Source organism: Falco biarmicus, chromosome Z (genome assembly GCF_023638135.1).
Source record: "Falco biarmicus isolate bFalBia1 chromosome Z, bFalBia1.pri, whole genome shotgun sequence".
Classification (NCBI taxonomy): Eukaryota; Metazoa; Chordata; class Aves; order Falconiformes; family Falconidae; genus Falco; species Falco biarmicus.
Window position 1 is genome coordinate 78,057,493 of NC_079311.1, and position 13,730 is coordinate 78,071,222.

At 43.6% G+C, this 13,730-nt stretch overlaps 1 protein-coding gene across 1 annotated transcript; it reads left to right on the forward strand.

Moving 5' to 3' along the window:
• Positions 1–638: 638 nt before the first annotated feature.
• LOC130143123 (urea transporter 2-like) lies at positions 639–13,364 on the forward strand. The gene is made up of 9 exons (XM_056325751.1): positions 639–876; positions 6,305–6,464; positions 7,197–7,386; positions 7,745–7,873; positions 8,975–9,167; positions 10,494–10,641; positions 11,248–11,382; positions 12,342–12,391; positions 13,086–13,364. Exons 2-9 carry the CDS (start codon positions 6,320–6,322, stop codon positions 13,254–13,256), a joined length of 1,161 nt encoding a protein of 386 aa, XP_056181726.1. The 5' UTR covers positions 639–876; positions 6,305–6,319; the 3' UTR covers positions 13,257–13,364.
• Positions 13,365–13,730: the final 366 nt, after the last annotated feature.

Sequence of the window (13,730 nt, forward strand, 5' to 3'; positions counted from 1 at the left end):
AAAAGTCCTAAAGTGAATTAAACTGAGGCTTAAATTAACCTAGAAGGTTCCTTAAGTTCATTATTTTTTCCCTGCCCTTTCTCCCACAATTCACTCTGTCAAGACCTCCCCCTCCAGACTCTTCTCTGCCTTTCACAGTCTTATAAACCTCTCAGATATGCCACAGCTTCTGATATTCCAGATTCCTCCAACGGGCCAGGGAGGCCAGGTTAAAAAACAAAGGAAAAATGCTCCCTGAATTTCTTAAATAACTGAAAAAAAAATGAGTAAACAATGGAAAGTCAGGAGATCCTTGGCCCTGGTGTGTTAACAGAACAGAGCCCCAAAAAACTACCCAGAAACAAGAAAACTTGAGAGGCTGCTGCATGTGACACACTGTGATGGACATTCCCAGGTCAGTGTTTTGGGAGGGAAAGATACTGAGCTGCCTTCAATAAGGAGAGAACACTGGAGAGGCTGAGCTCAGCTGTTCCCAGAGCTGCTTTGAAGCCTTGAGTCCTTTTACGCGATAGAGGCGGAGAAGGACAGCGTTAAAGGAGAATTAACAAAAACAAAAAAAACACCCAAAACCAAACAAACCAAAAGGAAAAAAAAAAAAAAAAAAGCAGCAGGGAAGAGGATATTTGGAGAAGCTGTCGGCAAGAGGCCAAGGACAGAGCAAAAGGAAAGGTGGAGAATTCAAGAGGGATCTTTTTTAACTTCTGCTTGAATCTCACCAAGTGGGAGGGGAAACAAACTAATTAGTAATATCAGGACAGGAGCCTTGCTCGCCTATATAAGCTGGCAGGGCATTTTCTTTTTCCCCCACTCTCTTAGCCCTGCTTTCCCTCTGTCCCAGCCAGCAAAGCAACAGCTACCCCTGAACTCATCGGAGAGGTAAGAGTACTTTGTTCCTTCCTTTTACTACACAGCAATGAACACGCACCCTGCTACTGACTTACCTGGATCTTTCTTCTGCCCTAAAAGACTGAACAAACAGCATTTGAACAGTCCTCCTTGAGAGCGGCCAAGGCTCAAGAGGAGGACGGAGGTTGGGGAATGTCACAAGAATTTCAATTATTGAGAATTTTCTAGCAGGGTGAGGATTTATTAGTACAGCTTAGCCCAGCTGACTGAACCTTTAAGAAAAAAAAAAACAAAACAAAACAAAACAGAAAACCAAAACCAATTGGAATGCCTTAACATCTCCTTTTACTGCCTTTCTATTCTGCAAAATGAAAAAAGCCCTGATAGTAATAATATAGAGTTAATATGATAGTGTCTCTGGATTTCTCTGTCCCAGAGAGACAGATCTCTAAAAATTGAATTGTGAGTGGGCTTAATGAATATTTGAATCTGCGAGATAAGCTTTCTTTTGAACTAATGCTTTGAAATGTATCTTCTATGGGAAAACCTGAACTTTTTTTTTTCAGTGAGGGTCAAGTGCATTATAGTCTTTCTGTTCCAGGGAGTGCGCTTGTGCACTCATGCGTTCCTACACGTAACACAGCACTACACTTGTTCAGCTTTACCTGGGTAACATTACACAGCCTATGCCAGAAAAGTTGCTGAGAATCTGACCCTTTCCTCCTATTGTACTTGGGTGCAGGAATTCCTCTAAAAACATGCTGCACGCAGAGCTGGCTGCCCGCACGCTTCACAGCAACAATTCAGGGAATGCAAGATACAATGCCTCTAATTGTGCGGTAGCAGTTCCTTGGACAAATAAATACCACACAGTAATTTTAATCCTCTTGATTTACACAGTAACTTGAATTTTGTCAGGGAGAGAAGAACATTCCAGAAAGAAAAGAAAATACTAGATCACTTTGCTGCATTTTCAGCGATAGAAGTCTAGTGCCTAGCAACACTACACCAGCTTGGAAGTAGCTATTACCTGGGAGTATTAAAATAATTAGCCAAATAAAGGCCTCTGTTCCTTTCCCAGCTGCCAGCACAGCACCACCCTTCCCATGCATAACACATGATGGATGTGTGAGTGGGCTTGTCTCCATTTCAGCAGGTGAATAAAAAAAAAAAAAGCCTTTGCAGGCCAGATGTTGCAGGAGCGCAGCACCAGCACGGAGCCTGCTCCGCTGCAGCTTTAACAAGGCATTGCTGAGATACCATAGGGATAGCGTGACATGGAAAAAGTGTACACAAGCGGAAGAGAAATTGATTTAGGTAGACATGAAATTGCATAACATCAGTACTTTGCTACAGGACATTTATTAACTCTGAAAAGATGACAAAAAACACAATAGATTAGCTTTTTGGCCCTGCCTGCAATGATTTCATTTTCATGCAAAAGAAACATCTTTTGGTTTTTTTCTTTCTATGCTGTTCTCACAGGTTCCATTTCATAGCTGATACAAAAGTACTTAGATAATTTTAGCTGCAAAACTTTCCTTCTTGCTTATGCAAGCATTCTTAGCAAGGACACCAGAGAGATATTATGGAACAGCTCAAAGATAATCTGAGGCAAGGGGAGGCAGCAAACATCTGGAATCATGGAGGAAAAACAGCCGTGCCCCAAATTTAGCTCTCACTTTCCACAGTACACCATGGGAAAATAGTTTTAAACAGTTCCTCTGCACTTGCAGCAGAGCACAAATCAGTCCCTGCATGACAGGGATGAAAATTACATTCAGACTCACCCTGCCTGGGTCCTGCTGCTGCTCCTGTATCACACCAGTTACACACAAGCACTGGGAGACCACACCCCGTTTCCCACCAGACACTTGCCTGGAGCATCTCTCCAGAGCATGTATGAGATCAGGCTGTGCTTTTTGAGCTGTGTGTCTGAGAGCAGGACTTACACAGTCTGTAGTTAAGAATCCGAGACAAACACTTTCCCAAACTAACAGAAATAAGGAATAAAAAAAATTTTGAAAATTCCTGCCCCCCTGCAGAAGCCAAGCAATCTGTTCCAGCAGAACAGTCTTTTCACAATTATTTCCATTTCCTTCCTTCGTGCACTATGAAATAAAAGCCCACTTTGACTGAAAGCCACATGTAACGTAACATCAAAAGACCTGCCATAGACTGGCCTTCATGCAATCCCCATCCAAACACACACACTTCAGCTTGAATTACAATTCAGGCATCGCTGTCTTAAAATTCCAAGCATCTCCGTTATTCTGGGGTGAGACACCTTTTGTCTTTGGTCCTTTCTTAACTAGCTGCTATCACCTACCCCCTAACACAAGGTAATGTACCAGCAGATCATTAATCTGAACGTATATGGCAGCTACTGCTTCTTACAATGTCAAAAATCATTAAAAATGCCCAGAAATGTCTATGCTAGTGCCAGATTCCAAGTGGCTCACTACTTCTTTATACTTTCTTTGGACAACTAAGTAGCAGTAGTACAAGTCCTCCATGCTCCATATTTCTGGAGAGATGGGAGAAGCCTCATGGCAGTGGTGATGGCCACATCACCACACACAGCAGGCAGCACTCACACAGGACCCAGGATGGGATTGGGGTTGGGGGGGTGGGAGGGGTGAAGCCAACGGGGCTGGATCTAGGTATTTACAGTGTCATGAAGACCCCACCAGTAAGCAAGGGGCTCTTCAGGTAGCGAGGGCGTTCCATAATTATTTTGCTCCCCCTCAGCCTATATAAGCCGATAGGAAAGATGGAATGAAGTTGATGTGATCCCCCTCTAGAGACACATCACTTGACAGACAAGGATATAATGAGTGTGAGTTTAACCAGCGCTGCAGGCCAGAAGGTAACCGTGATCATTTCACAGTCACCGGGATTTTGAATATTCCGGAAGAACAGGTACGCAGGGCATTGACGCAGCCTTCATCAGGGGTGAAGTTCAAACCAGACTGGTGAAAGTGACTCACCTGGTCTTTTTACCATGCCAAGTGCATCGGGCTGACTTCATTTCTGCCCATAGAAACTCGAGCAAAAGAGCTCTGCGGTCTCAGGCTTGGACCATTCAGTACTGCCTTAGGTACGTGCCTTCCTAGGGCAGAGCAATTCATCAGCTTTTGATGAATTAGGGCCTCCAGCGTGACTCATTTTCTTCTCCACTGTGCAAGTGAATGAGACAGGGACTCTGATACTTTGCATGCACATTACATCCCGCGCTGCAGACTCCTGTGGTGCAAACAGCTCCTCACTCAGCATGCAGGGAAACGTCTCAGGCGGGCTAGCACAGGACACACAGCATCACTCTACAAATGCAACAGCCCTTGACTTTATGGATTAGCCACAGAGAAAGCCTAAGCTACATAGAGAGGAAGATTCCTTACATTGAAAATGTAAATGCACTTGCCCCAAATGAAGAGCATTTATCTTGGATGGAAATTTTGATTCGACTGAAAGTGCACCCAATTCACTTATTCCATTATTTCAGAATAAAAGATGAGAAAAGTGAAGGTTAATTAATCAAAACAATGAATTATAACTGAGCCAGGAAAAAGCTTTGCAGCACCGAAACACCATCCCTAGCAACACTCTCACCCTTTTCTTTTCTTCCTCCTCTAGTTAATCTAATCAAATCTAACACTCTTCTACATACTGGTCCTGTCCTCAGCATCTTCCATGTGGAACCTATCCTTGCATTAGCTGGGCCCTTCCAGAAAGTAGAAAATGTCTATTTATTATTTTTGCAGGTATTTACTGTTTCTTGAAATGTCACCATCAGCCTTCTAATAAGCGACTGGCCAGGATGTGTATTACCCAGCCATTACCCTACACAGACTCAGAGCTGCTCAACCCCGTCTGGGTCTGCAAGGTCTGCCCAGGGGTGAGGCTGCTTTAGCTCAAGTACTCAGCACCTGTTTTTCTGAGGCATGAATTATCTTCCCCAGATGCTGAGAAGGCTTTTACTGAAGTTGCAAATGAGTCAAGGACTAAATCTAATAATTACGTGTTTGTATCATCCTGTTTAGACTATTAACTGCCAACCTAAATTCTCTGCTTCTTGCGCAAGCTGCTACTCACCAGCAAGGCCTGAAGCAGCTCTGGTTCTGTATTCACTCAACAATGCTCCTTGTCTTGTGATTTCCTTGTCTTGACAATTATCAAGAATTAGTCCTACTCTTCAGGAGACTGAGTACACTCCCGGGAAAGCTTTGGCTGGTTTTAATTTGCTGACTTCATATTGAGACTTGGCCCTTAGACAAACCATGTATTGGCTATGGGACGTTGTTCTTTAAATCCAGTGTTTACAGTTAGGTAAATCTCTGATCCATGTGCCTGAATGAAGCTGTCTAGAGCTGTCTGAGATGCCAAAGGGTAGCCCAGCAGCTCCTAAGCCAAAGGACATGTCCCCTGTATGGGACCCTGTCTCTGCCAACCCTGCATGGGATCCCCAAACATCTTATTTTGTTTGGCCTATAACATTACCCTACCTTATTTAAGTCTTGATATAGTGCCTGCTAAATTTAATATGGGTCTTTTCAATAGTCCCTGAGGGTTTCTTACTACAGGTCCTGACACGTGATCACCTATCTTGTCTTAGGCTGAAGAACAACGGCCAGTGAGGACCACCTAACACCATGCTGGGCAGCTGGCAGAGAGAAGGTGGCAAAATGACTAAGGCAGAATGGAAAGCAAGAACTCTGAATTCGGCCTTTAATCTCTTAAGCCGGTGCTGGGTACTTCTAAAAATGGGGCGGCTAAAAGTACAATTCAATAGAGAAAAGAAATAATATAAGTATGCATATGAGTAATGGAGTAAGGCACCACAAACAACCCTCAAGCTAAGCCCATGCTTGTGAAAAAGGCTGAACTGATCCCAATAGGTGCCAGTATAGAGACATAATCTAACCTTAGGTACCTATTACTGATGGATAAATTCAAAATGGAAATATGGGTTAAGCAGCAGAGGAAACAATAACTGAAACAGCTTCCTAGATGTGGTGGATCTCTAGCAAGTGAATCTTGAGGTAACCTTCAACTTCTGTGAAGCCAGCATCCTCTAATGCCATCTTGCTCTTCTTGAAGTCACCCTTTAAATGAAAAGATGCTTGATCTCTAGAAAACATGGTATATCTGAGCAGGGTGTTCAAATTGGGTGAAATAGTATGACACAAGGCTCAGTGGTTCTTTGTGGTGGTCAAATCTATGGCTGCATGAAGGTCTGGAAGGACAGCGTAGGTTCCCAAGAGCACGTAAAGAGGGAGTGTGCTCATGGAGACATGAGAATCAGGTAAGGATTCAGAGCAAGGACTTTCCTCTTTCTGGCTCCAAAATAACATGCAATGAGCAATAACATATGGGATAGAGATAACAGACAGGGATCAGTACGAGGCATTGTAATGAACTGTCTGTGGGTTTTTTTCCCCCTTGAATTTTACCAAAGGGTTAAAACACCAACATGGAGAACAGTGATGTCAAGATAGAAACCAAGGGGGAAAGAAAGACAATAAAGCAGAACACACTGAGCAAATCTGGGAAGAGAGTCTGCAGAGCTGTCGGGTACATCACTGGAAACATGAAGGAATTTGGAGCCTGGCTAAAAGGTAAAGCTACTTCATCATGACTGATTAGGGGCTTCCAAAGAGTTACATCAAAGGAGTAATAACTAACTTCTCAGTAAGGTGATTCACATCACGGTAGTACAGAAACGACCCCTGCCCTGATTTATTTCTGTTTTGTAGGGAAAAAATCAGCTTTGTGCAGAGATCCACATACTGCTTAAATCTTGAGGATGACTGAGATGACATTTACCTCCCAACATGCCATGTACAAAGTGAATTTAGTCCCACAGAACATAGCTCAGGATGGTTATTCTGTGGTCTGTCATTCTTCATAACGCTCCCTGTCCTTTCAGCTGAGCAGTTTCTGTCAAGCCTAATGCCACCGTGAAGTTAAATTACACATAGGTAGGTGTGTTTGGTCCCCATAATAAATCAGCAACGGGATACACATACGATTTGCCATCTGAGGCACAGACATCATAAATTAGCTGGTTCACATGAATCCGGTCCAGGGTACTTTATAACACGGAACTCTGGCAACCACACTGTTCATCTCAGCTTTCCAGCTGTAAGACTTCAGTGTAGACCATAATAAATCCCAGTCAGGTTTTACAGTCTTGTTGATTCATTGCTTCAGTCGTGCTGCCAAGTTCCACTGCCAAAACTCTTCCTGACTTTCCAAAAAAACCATCCCCAACCAGTCCCATCTGTGTATTTTGGGTCTGTTGTTTTGGTTTGGGGTTTTTTTTAATTATTCAATTTGATCTCTTCCAGATAAACCTCTCATGATCCAGTTTATTGACTGGGTGCTGCGTGGGATATCCCAGGTGATGTTTATCAACAATCCCCTCAGTGGGCTTATCATAGTTGCTGGCTTCCTGGTGCAGAACCCATGGAGGACACTCACAGGCTGTTTAGGAACAGTTGTCTCAACTTTAACGGCACTTATTCTGGGTCAGGACAGGTAAGTCCATCCTCTTCCTCTTCAAAGCTGTCACTTCAGTGCTGACTTATAAGTCAGACAAGCAATGTGGATGAAGAGCATGTATCTAGCCTTCACTGGCTGCATAACTGGTGTGGTAGGACCAAATGGATGCCCCCACCAGTTGCATCTGGTGCAAAGGGACACTGGATGCAACTGCAGAAGGGGTAGCTGATGGGAGGACATGGGACTCCAGCATGGGAAACTGAAGGCTAGTGCATGGTCTTGGCATGAGCCTTGGCAGATCATCACACAGAGTCAACGGCACGGGGAGGGAGGGGGTGATGTGAGGAAAGGACTTGCAAGGGAGAAGATTTCAAGACAGTTGTTTCCTTTGCAGATCAGCCATAGCAGCAGGCTTGCATGGCTACAATGGAGTCTTGGTGGGATTACTCATGGCAGTCTTCTCTGCTAAGGGAGACTACCACTGGTGGCTTCTACTGCCAGTAGCACTGGTGTCCATGACGTGGTAAGTCAGATGTCTCCTCTGCTGCTTATTCTAGCCCCAGTGTCCCCACACTGAGACCGAGCTGTTGTATTTTTATGCACTATGCAGACCACAATGGAAAAGAAACACAACTGGCATGTATGTGCTACTAAATCTGTATGGCTATTTGCACTTTTAAACTCAAATGTAATCCAGAAACAAATTAAATACCCACATAATCACAAATAAACCCCATGGAGAGAAGGAAAATCGGTGGCTGATCCTGTGTAAACCAGTGCCTTCCATGTTAGCTATATTGCTATGATGAGTCAATTCATTTTTGTGTCAAGAGGGACATTATTTTCACCATTCCCTGCCACCACCAACCACAGGTGTTTCATCTATTTAAGCCACCATATAAAAATGTCATGAAAATTTACTTCTCCAGGCACAGAGTTTACTCAGTGGTCCCAAGACATGATGATTGATGCTAATGAAAACAAACAGCTAATAATATATATTACTCATATATATGACACAATAATCTGCCAGGTATTTCAACAGTGAAAATTTTGAAAGCTGGTCTTCAGCCCCCAAATGTCTAATTGGAGTTTGCTAAAACCACGCGTAGCACCCATCTGCCGGAAGTTCATGTAGTGTTATACTCGCTTTAATAAGCACAACTCTGATGTCAGCTTTTACATCTGATCCATAAGCTTAAACAAGGACACACAGCCACCTTCATAGCTCAGTCACGCTTGGCATGGGCCTCTTAAATTCAGCCCATTTCAAACACTATTAAAACAAAAAAAAAAAAAAAAAAAAGTAAGCACTGAGCTGGGGAATAACTCCATTAAATCACTGGATCCTCCACACGATTAAAGGATCTTGTCTCCTTCATGGTCACCAAGTTCACCACATATATCGCATAACCCAAGAGGAATCTGTACGTTGATAACTGCCCTGGGAAGGGCAGGAAATTTGCTAAGTGACCCCAGCATATCCCTGATTTTATCAGAAAGACTAAGGAAATTAAACAGCTTTTTTGAAAATATAGAGTGCCTTTCCCACAGCTGTTTGCTGTTGGGGTTTTTGGTTTTGTCTAGCTGACAAGCTCCTAGTGTGACCATCTTGTCCTTCCAGCCCTGTTTTCACCAGTGCTTTAGGCTCAGTCTTCTGTAAGTGGGATCTGCCTGTTTTCACCTTGCCTTTCAACTTGGCCTTGACCCTCTACCTGGCTGCATCAGGACCACATAACCTCTTCTTCCCTGCAACTGTCATCCAGCCTGCAACAGCAACACCAAACATCACCTGGACAGACGCTGAAATGCCAATGGTAGGACTTCTTAAAGAGAACAGCCTTCTCCATTTACCAAGAAAACCACTAGAGAATCACATTATCTTCCTTTATGTTACTGCATTATGACCTGACAATACAAAATTACATTTATAAGATAATTATCCAAAGCGTAAAGGTTTACTCTAGGAGTTCACATTTTTGATACCTTGAAAATGAGTCTTTTTGGTGTCTTTCATTTGCAGTTGGGTATAAATTATAACCCTCAAAATGTGTCTAGAATCTAATTGCCAATTACTCTGCATATACTGATCAGCACCCCATAGCTAAGGCTGTGCTGGTACTGCCTGTTAACTCAGGTTAATTTTAGTTTTCCATGTACAGAGTGCTGTGTTTTTTAAATTGCATCTTTCTCATTAAAAATGGGCAAGCAGGTATTACTATGGAAGCATGGTTACAAACCTGAGTCCAGGCACACGCTGGCATGTTTTCAGTTGAACATTCAAGTGGGATCTTTCCAGAGAGACACTTTATTGTCCTGCATAGTGCTGTAACCAATATAGATACAAGAGTTATAGCTTTTCCCTAAGGCTCTGTGGACTATTTTGGCGTTCCCAGGGAGTGATTAGGGAAAGGAAGTTAATTGCTAGTGACAATTCTCAAAGAATGTATACCATGGTGCATAATATTACGGGGACCATAAATGAACTGTTCCACATTGAGGAACACAACATTTTGAGGAAAAGTGTCTCGAAGCCATCTCTAAGCTGTGACCAAGTTGTGTTCTGTCCCACCACCCCAGCAAACCCCACTTGTATTCTTAGTGAATCCCAAGGGAGTTTCAGCTACAAGTAGAATAGGGATACCGGTTTACCTGAGTGAAGTCTTGTCATTCTGGCCAAGCCATTATTGGCCATTTCACCCTTGGAGAGATCCTCTTAGAGGTGAACGTCTTCCCAAAGGCATCATCTACCTGAGCACTTCCATTTCCTAGATTCACTGCCAAGATCCACAACAGCATGCAAAAACGGCCAAGCCAGCCCATGCGTACAGGTGTTGAGCAAACCTTTTCACAGAAGACATTTACCTTTGATATTAGAGCAAAAACCTGGAAGAGCATCTCATGGCTAGGGAACGAGGCATGAGTCACTTTCATTAGAGGGGAAACCCCGTGGAAATGCCCTGCCACCTCCCAAGTACCATCCAAGCTTTCCGCTTACAGTCCAGGAAGACAGACTGAATCCCACAAATGCCAAACACAAATGTAGCCAACAAAAAATAACATTTTTTAAAAAGATAACGAAATCACAAAGCCAATAATAAATGGCCTTTTTTTCTTTTTTTTTTTTTTTTTAATTCCTGCAGCTCCTGCAATCCATTCCAGTCGGGGTGGGACAGGTTTATGGCTGTGATAACCCATGGACAGGGGGAATTTTCCTGATTGCTTTATTTGTCTCTTCTCCTCTCATTTGTCTGCATGCGGCAATTGGATCAGCAGTGGGGACGCTGGCAGGTAAGGATTTCACTTGTGTCACACATCTTTATAAAAGCATAGAGAATAAAAGAGGAACTGCAATGAGTGGAGCACTTAGAGTCACAAATGCTTCTTCCATTGGAGAATGACTGCTTGAAAAAAAAAACCCACAACGTATACACTTCTATTTCAAGAATTCTTTTGATTGACTTCCCCATTCTCTTATTTTACGACAGTGGAAATCTTCAGAAGAAAGCAGCACATTTTTGGCTGAAATGAATTTTTATCATTAAACACTTCATTTCTGGATATATTCTGATGGGTTTAGGAGTAGCTTAATGAAAGTCATAGCCATCAGCCCAAACAGGCAGGCCTCAGGGATATGTGTAAGGTTCCCACGTATGTTCGTTCGCTCGTGTATCTTCTGCTGTGATCACACAGCCAAATTCAGCCCAGCAGCACCCGGGGAAATCTGCCACGGCTGCACTGAAGTGGGTTTAGTCTCAGACCACAGCAGCACAACTACAAATAGCAATTCTGTGTACGTATGTGGACTAGAGCCCTTAAAAAACTGAATCCATGCCATTTCTCAGCTGGTTTTGTCTCTTTGGCCAAGGAATGACACATCTTTGACTTCTTTTCCAGCACTGAGCTTAGCAACACCTTTTAGCAAAGTCTACTCTGGTTTGTGGGGCTACAACAGCTCCCTCTCATGTGCTGCAATCGGAGGCATGTTCTACGCTTTCACCTGGCAGACACATTTGCTGGCAATTGCCTGTGGTAAGTACACTATGGGCTTTCACAGCCACCACATTTCCTTTTGAAGTGAGACAAGATTCCTTTACACGAGAGGTGGGCTGAAGCCAGATGACCACCTCGAGACAGGCAGATGGACTTAGGTGAGACTGATGAATGATGGAGCCGCATGCTGGAGCCATTGCTTTAACATACCCTGACAAAATAAAAGCAGTGCTTTCGCTTCCAGCCAAGAGCTGCCTTCAAAACAAGAGATGCAATCCGTGGGCGCTGGTTAACTTAAGGTCTTTGAAATTAGATGCTCAGTTTTGAGGCATTGATTCTGTTTGTTCAGCATTGCTGGATGGATCATATTGTTTTTTCCAATCATAGATACCAATTCAAATTCCTTCTTTGGAGAAGGACATACCTAAACTTTGAGAAAACTGGAGCTCAAGATCAGCCCATCTGTAGTTAGTGCAGTTTCCCCAGCCTATTGAAATGGATACCAAAGGCATGAGCTAAGCAACACAGAATGATTGAAGAATTATTTATAAGGCAATTCCATATAAAATTTCAATATCACAGTGAGATGGGAGTGAAACTATTGCTCATATAAAAAAGATTTAGCTTTGTATCTCATTGACCCACCTTCTAGCCCTAGAGGTAGGAGAGATGGAGGTGGGAGGGTTATTTTCCTATTTAACGCCATCCATCAAGCTACTTGCTTTCCACATCAGTGCATCTTTCAAAAGCCTCTGTTTCTATAGTCACATTTTTCATCACTCCAGTTTTGGGTTGTTTTGTTGTTGTTGGTTTGCCCTTTCCATGAGCTCCAGGTTGGAGGGGACACAGTGCAAAGGAAACAGCTTTAAGAGGGGGCTGACCAGATATGGTCATAAACATTGGTTGAGCTACCCAAGCGCAGTGTGAGGGATCTTTGTCCTTGTTGTTCTCCTCCATGAGCAACTGAACTCACCAGGAACTACTTTTATTTTTCATAGCATTCTTCAGTGCCTACCTGGGAGCAACAGTGACTAACATGCTGTCTGTGGTAAGCAGTGTTATCAGCTAAGGTCCTGCTTCCAATGGATTTGAACACTGTATATTTTCCCAGCTTGCCTGGCAAAACACCAGGATATGGAGAACACTTCAGCCAAACGCAGAACTGATGTGGGAGAGGGGATGCTATCTGCCCAGGGGTTTGGTGTGGCTCCCACTGAAACAGGCCACTTACAATCATCCCTTCCCACTTTTCATCCTCAGAGCTTGCATAAACTTCCACAGCTCAGCCCTCAACACCTCTGAGATATTTACATGTCCGTACTTTGTGCCTGAAGCAACTGAGAAAAGGGCCCTCCACACACGTACAGAAACCGCAAACTTGGTTTGCTTTGCCCAAAGCTGTAAGGCAGCCAACACAACAGCCCAGGGAAAAGCTGAAGGTTTCTGGTACCCACTCCTGCCTCATCTCCATGCACTCCTACCTCATCACCACCCAAAAGCACAGCAGATGCACAAAGAGAAGGCAGCCTTCTCGCCAGAGCTGGTAAACATTGAAGGTTAATGCACAATGTCCAGACCTCATAATGAAGTCCTGCCTCCCCAGGGGGAGACTCCATGCGAAACCAAGACTTCCTTGAGAAAGCTTGTTCCAAGCTGCCTGGCTCTGAGCTCTCTTTGAGGGCTGGGGGACCAAATGAAAGACAGAGACGCAGTAAATAGGTGGCTTGTATTTTCCTTTGCAGTTTGGGGTGCCATCAGGAACCTGGTCTTTCTGCTTGTCTGCACTGACCTTCCTGTTACTAACCACAAACAACGCTGCCATCTACAAGCTGCCACTCTCCAAAGTCACCTATCCAGAAGCCAACCGAGCTTACTACCTGAGGGTGAAGAAACATCAGAGGTCTTTCTTGTGAGGTCTAAAGACCCAGAGAGACACTTTGCAGATATTAAGGCAAGAGTGCAAGGTGTTTCCTCAGAAAACATTATTTATGTAATATAAAGTCAAAATAAAAATAAAAATAAAAATATCACCACCTTCTGAGTTGAGTGACTTTTTCCACCACATTAGTTTATTCTGGCCTGTGCTGTGGACTGTGATAGGACTCTGCTGTGCTGGAAGGACCTTCCCCCAGACCAGTCTTAATGATTTAAAAGCACCTATGCCTGAAAAGACACTTGAATGTTAAGCAGTCGGGAAATCACTTAGTTGCTGAAAAGAAAAATCTGTTTGTGAAACTGAAGTCACAGCAATTGGACATAAAGCAATAAAGAGCAGAGCATCTCTCAGCACCTGATGGGACTCCTAATTAATGGCTAGAACCAGTTCACGCCAGCAATAGGATACACCTTAGGTTCCCAGTAGCAGAGTAAGTGGAATAAAGGCTGCT

Excerpts from the sequence above, each read along its gene's own strand:
- LOC130143123 (XM_056325751.1), top strand. The coding sequence starts at position 6,320 with ATGGAGAACAGTGATGTCAAGATAGAAACCAAGGGGGAAAGAAAGACA. Across the intron at positions 6,465-7,196 it reads ATTTGGAGCCTGGCTAAAAG|ATAAACCTCTCATGATCCAG; the intron begins GTAAAGCTACTT and ends GATCTCTTCCAG. Across the intron at positions 7,387-7,744 it reads CTTATTCTGGGTCAGGACAG|ATCAGCCATAGCAGCAGGCT; the intron begins GTAAGTCCATCC and ends TTTCCTTTGCAG.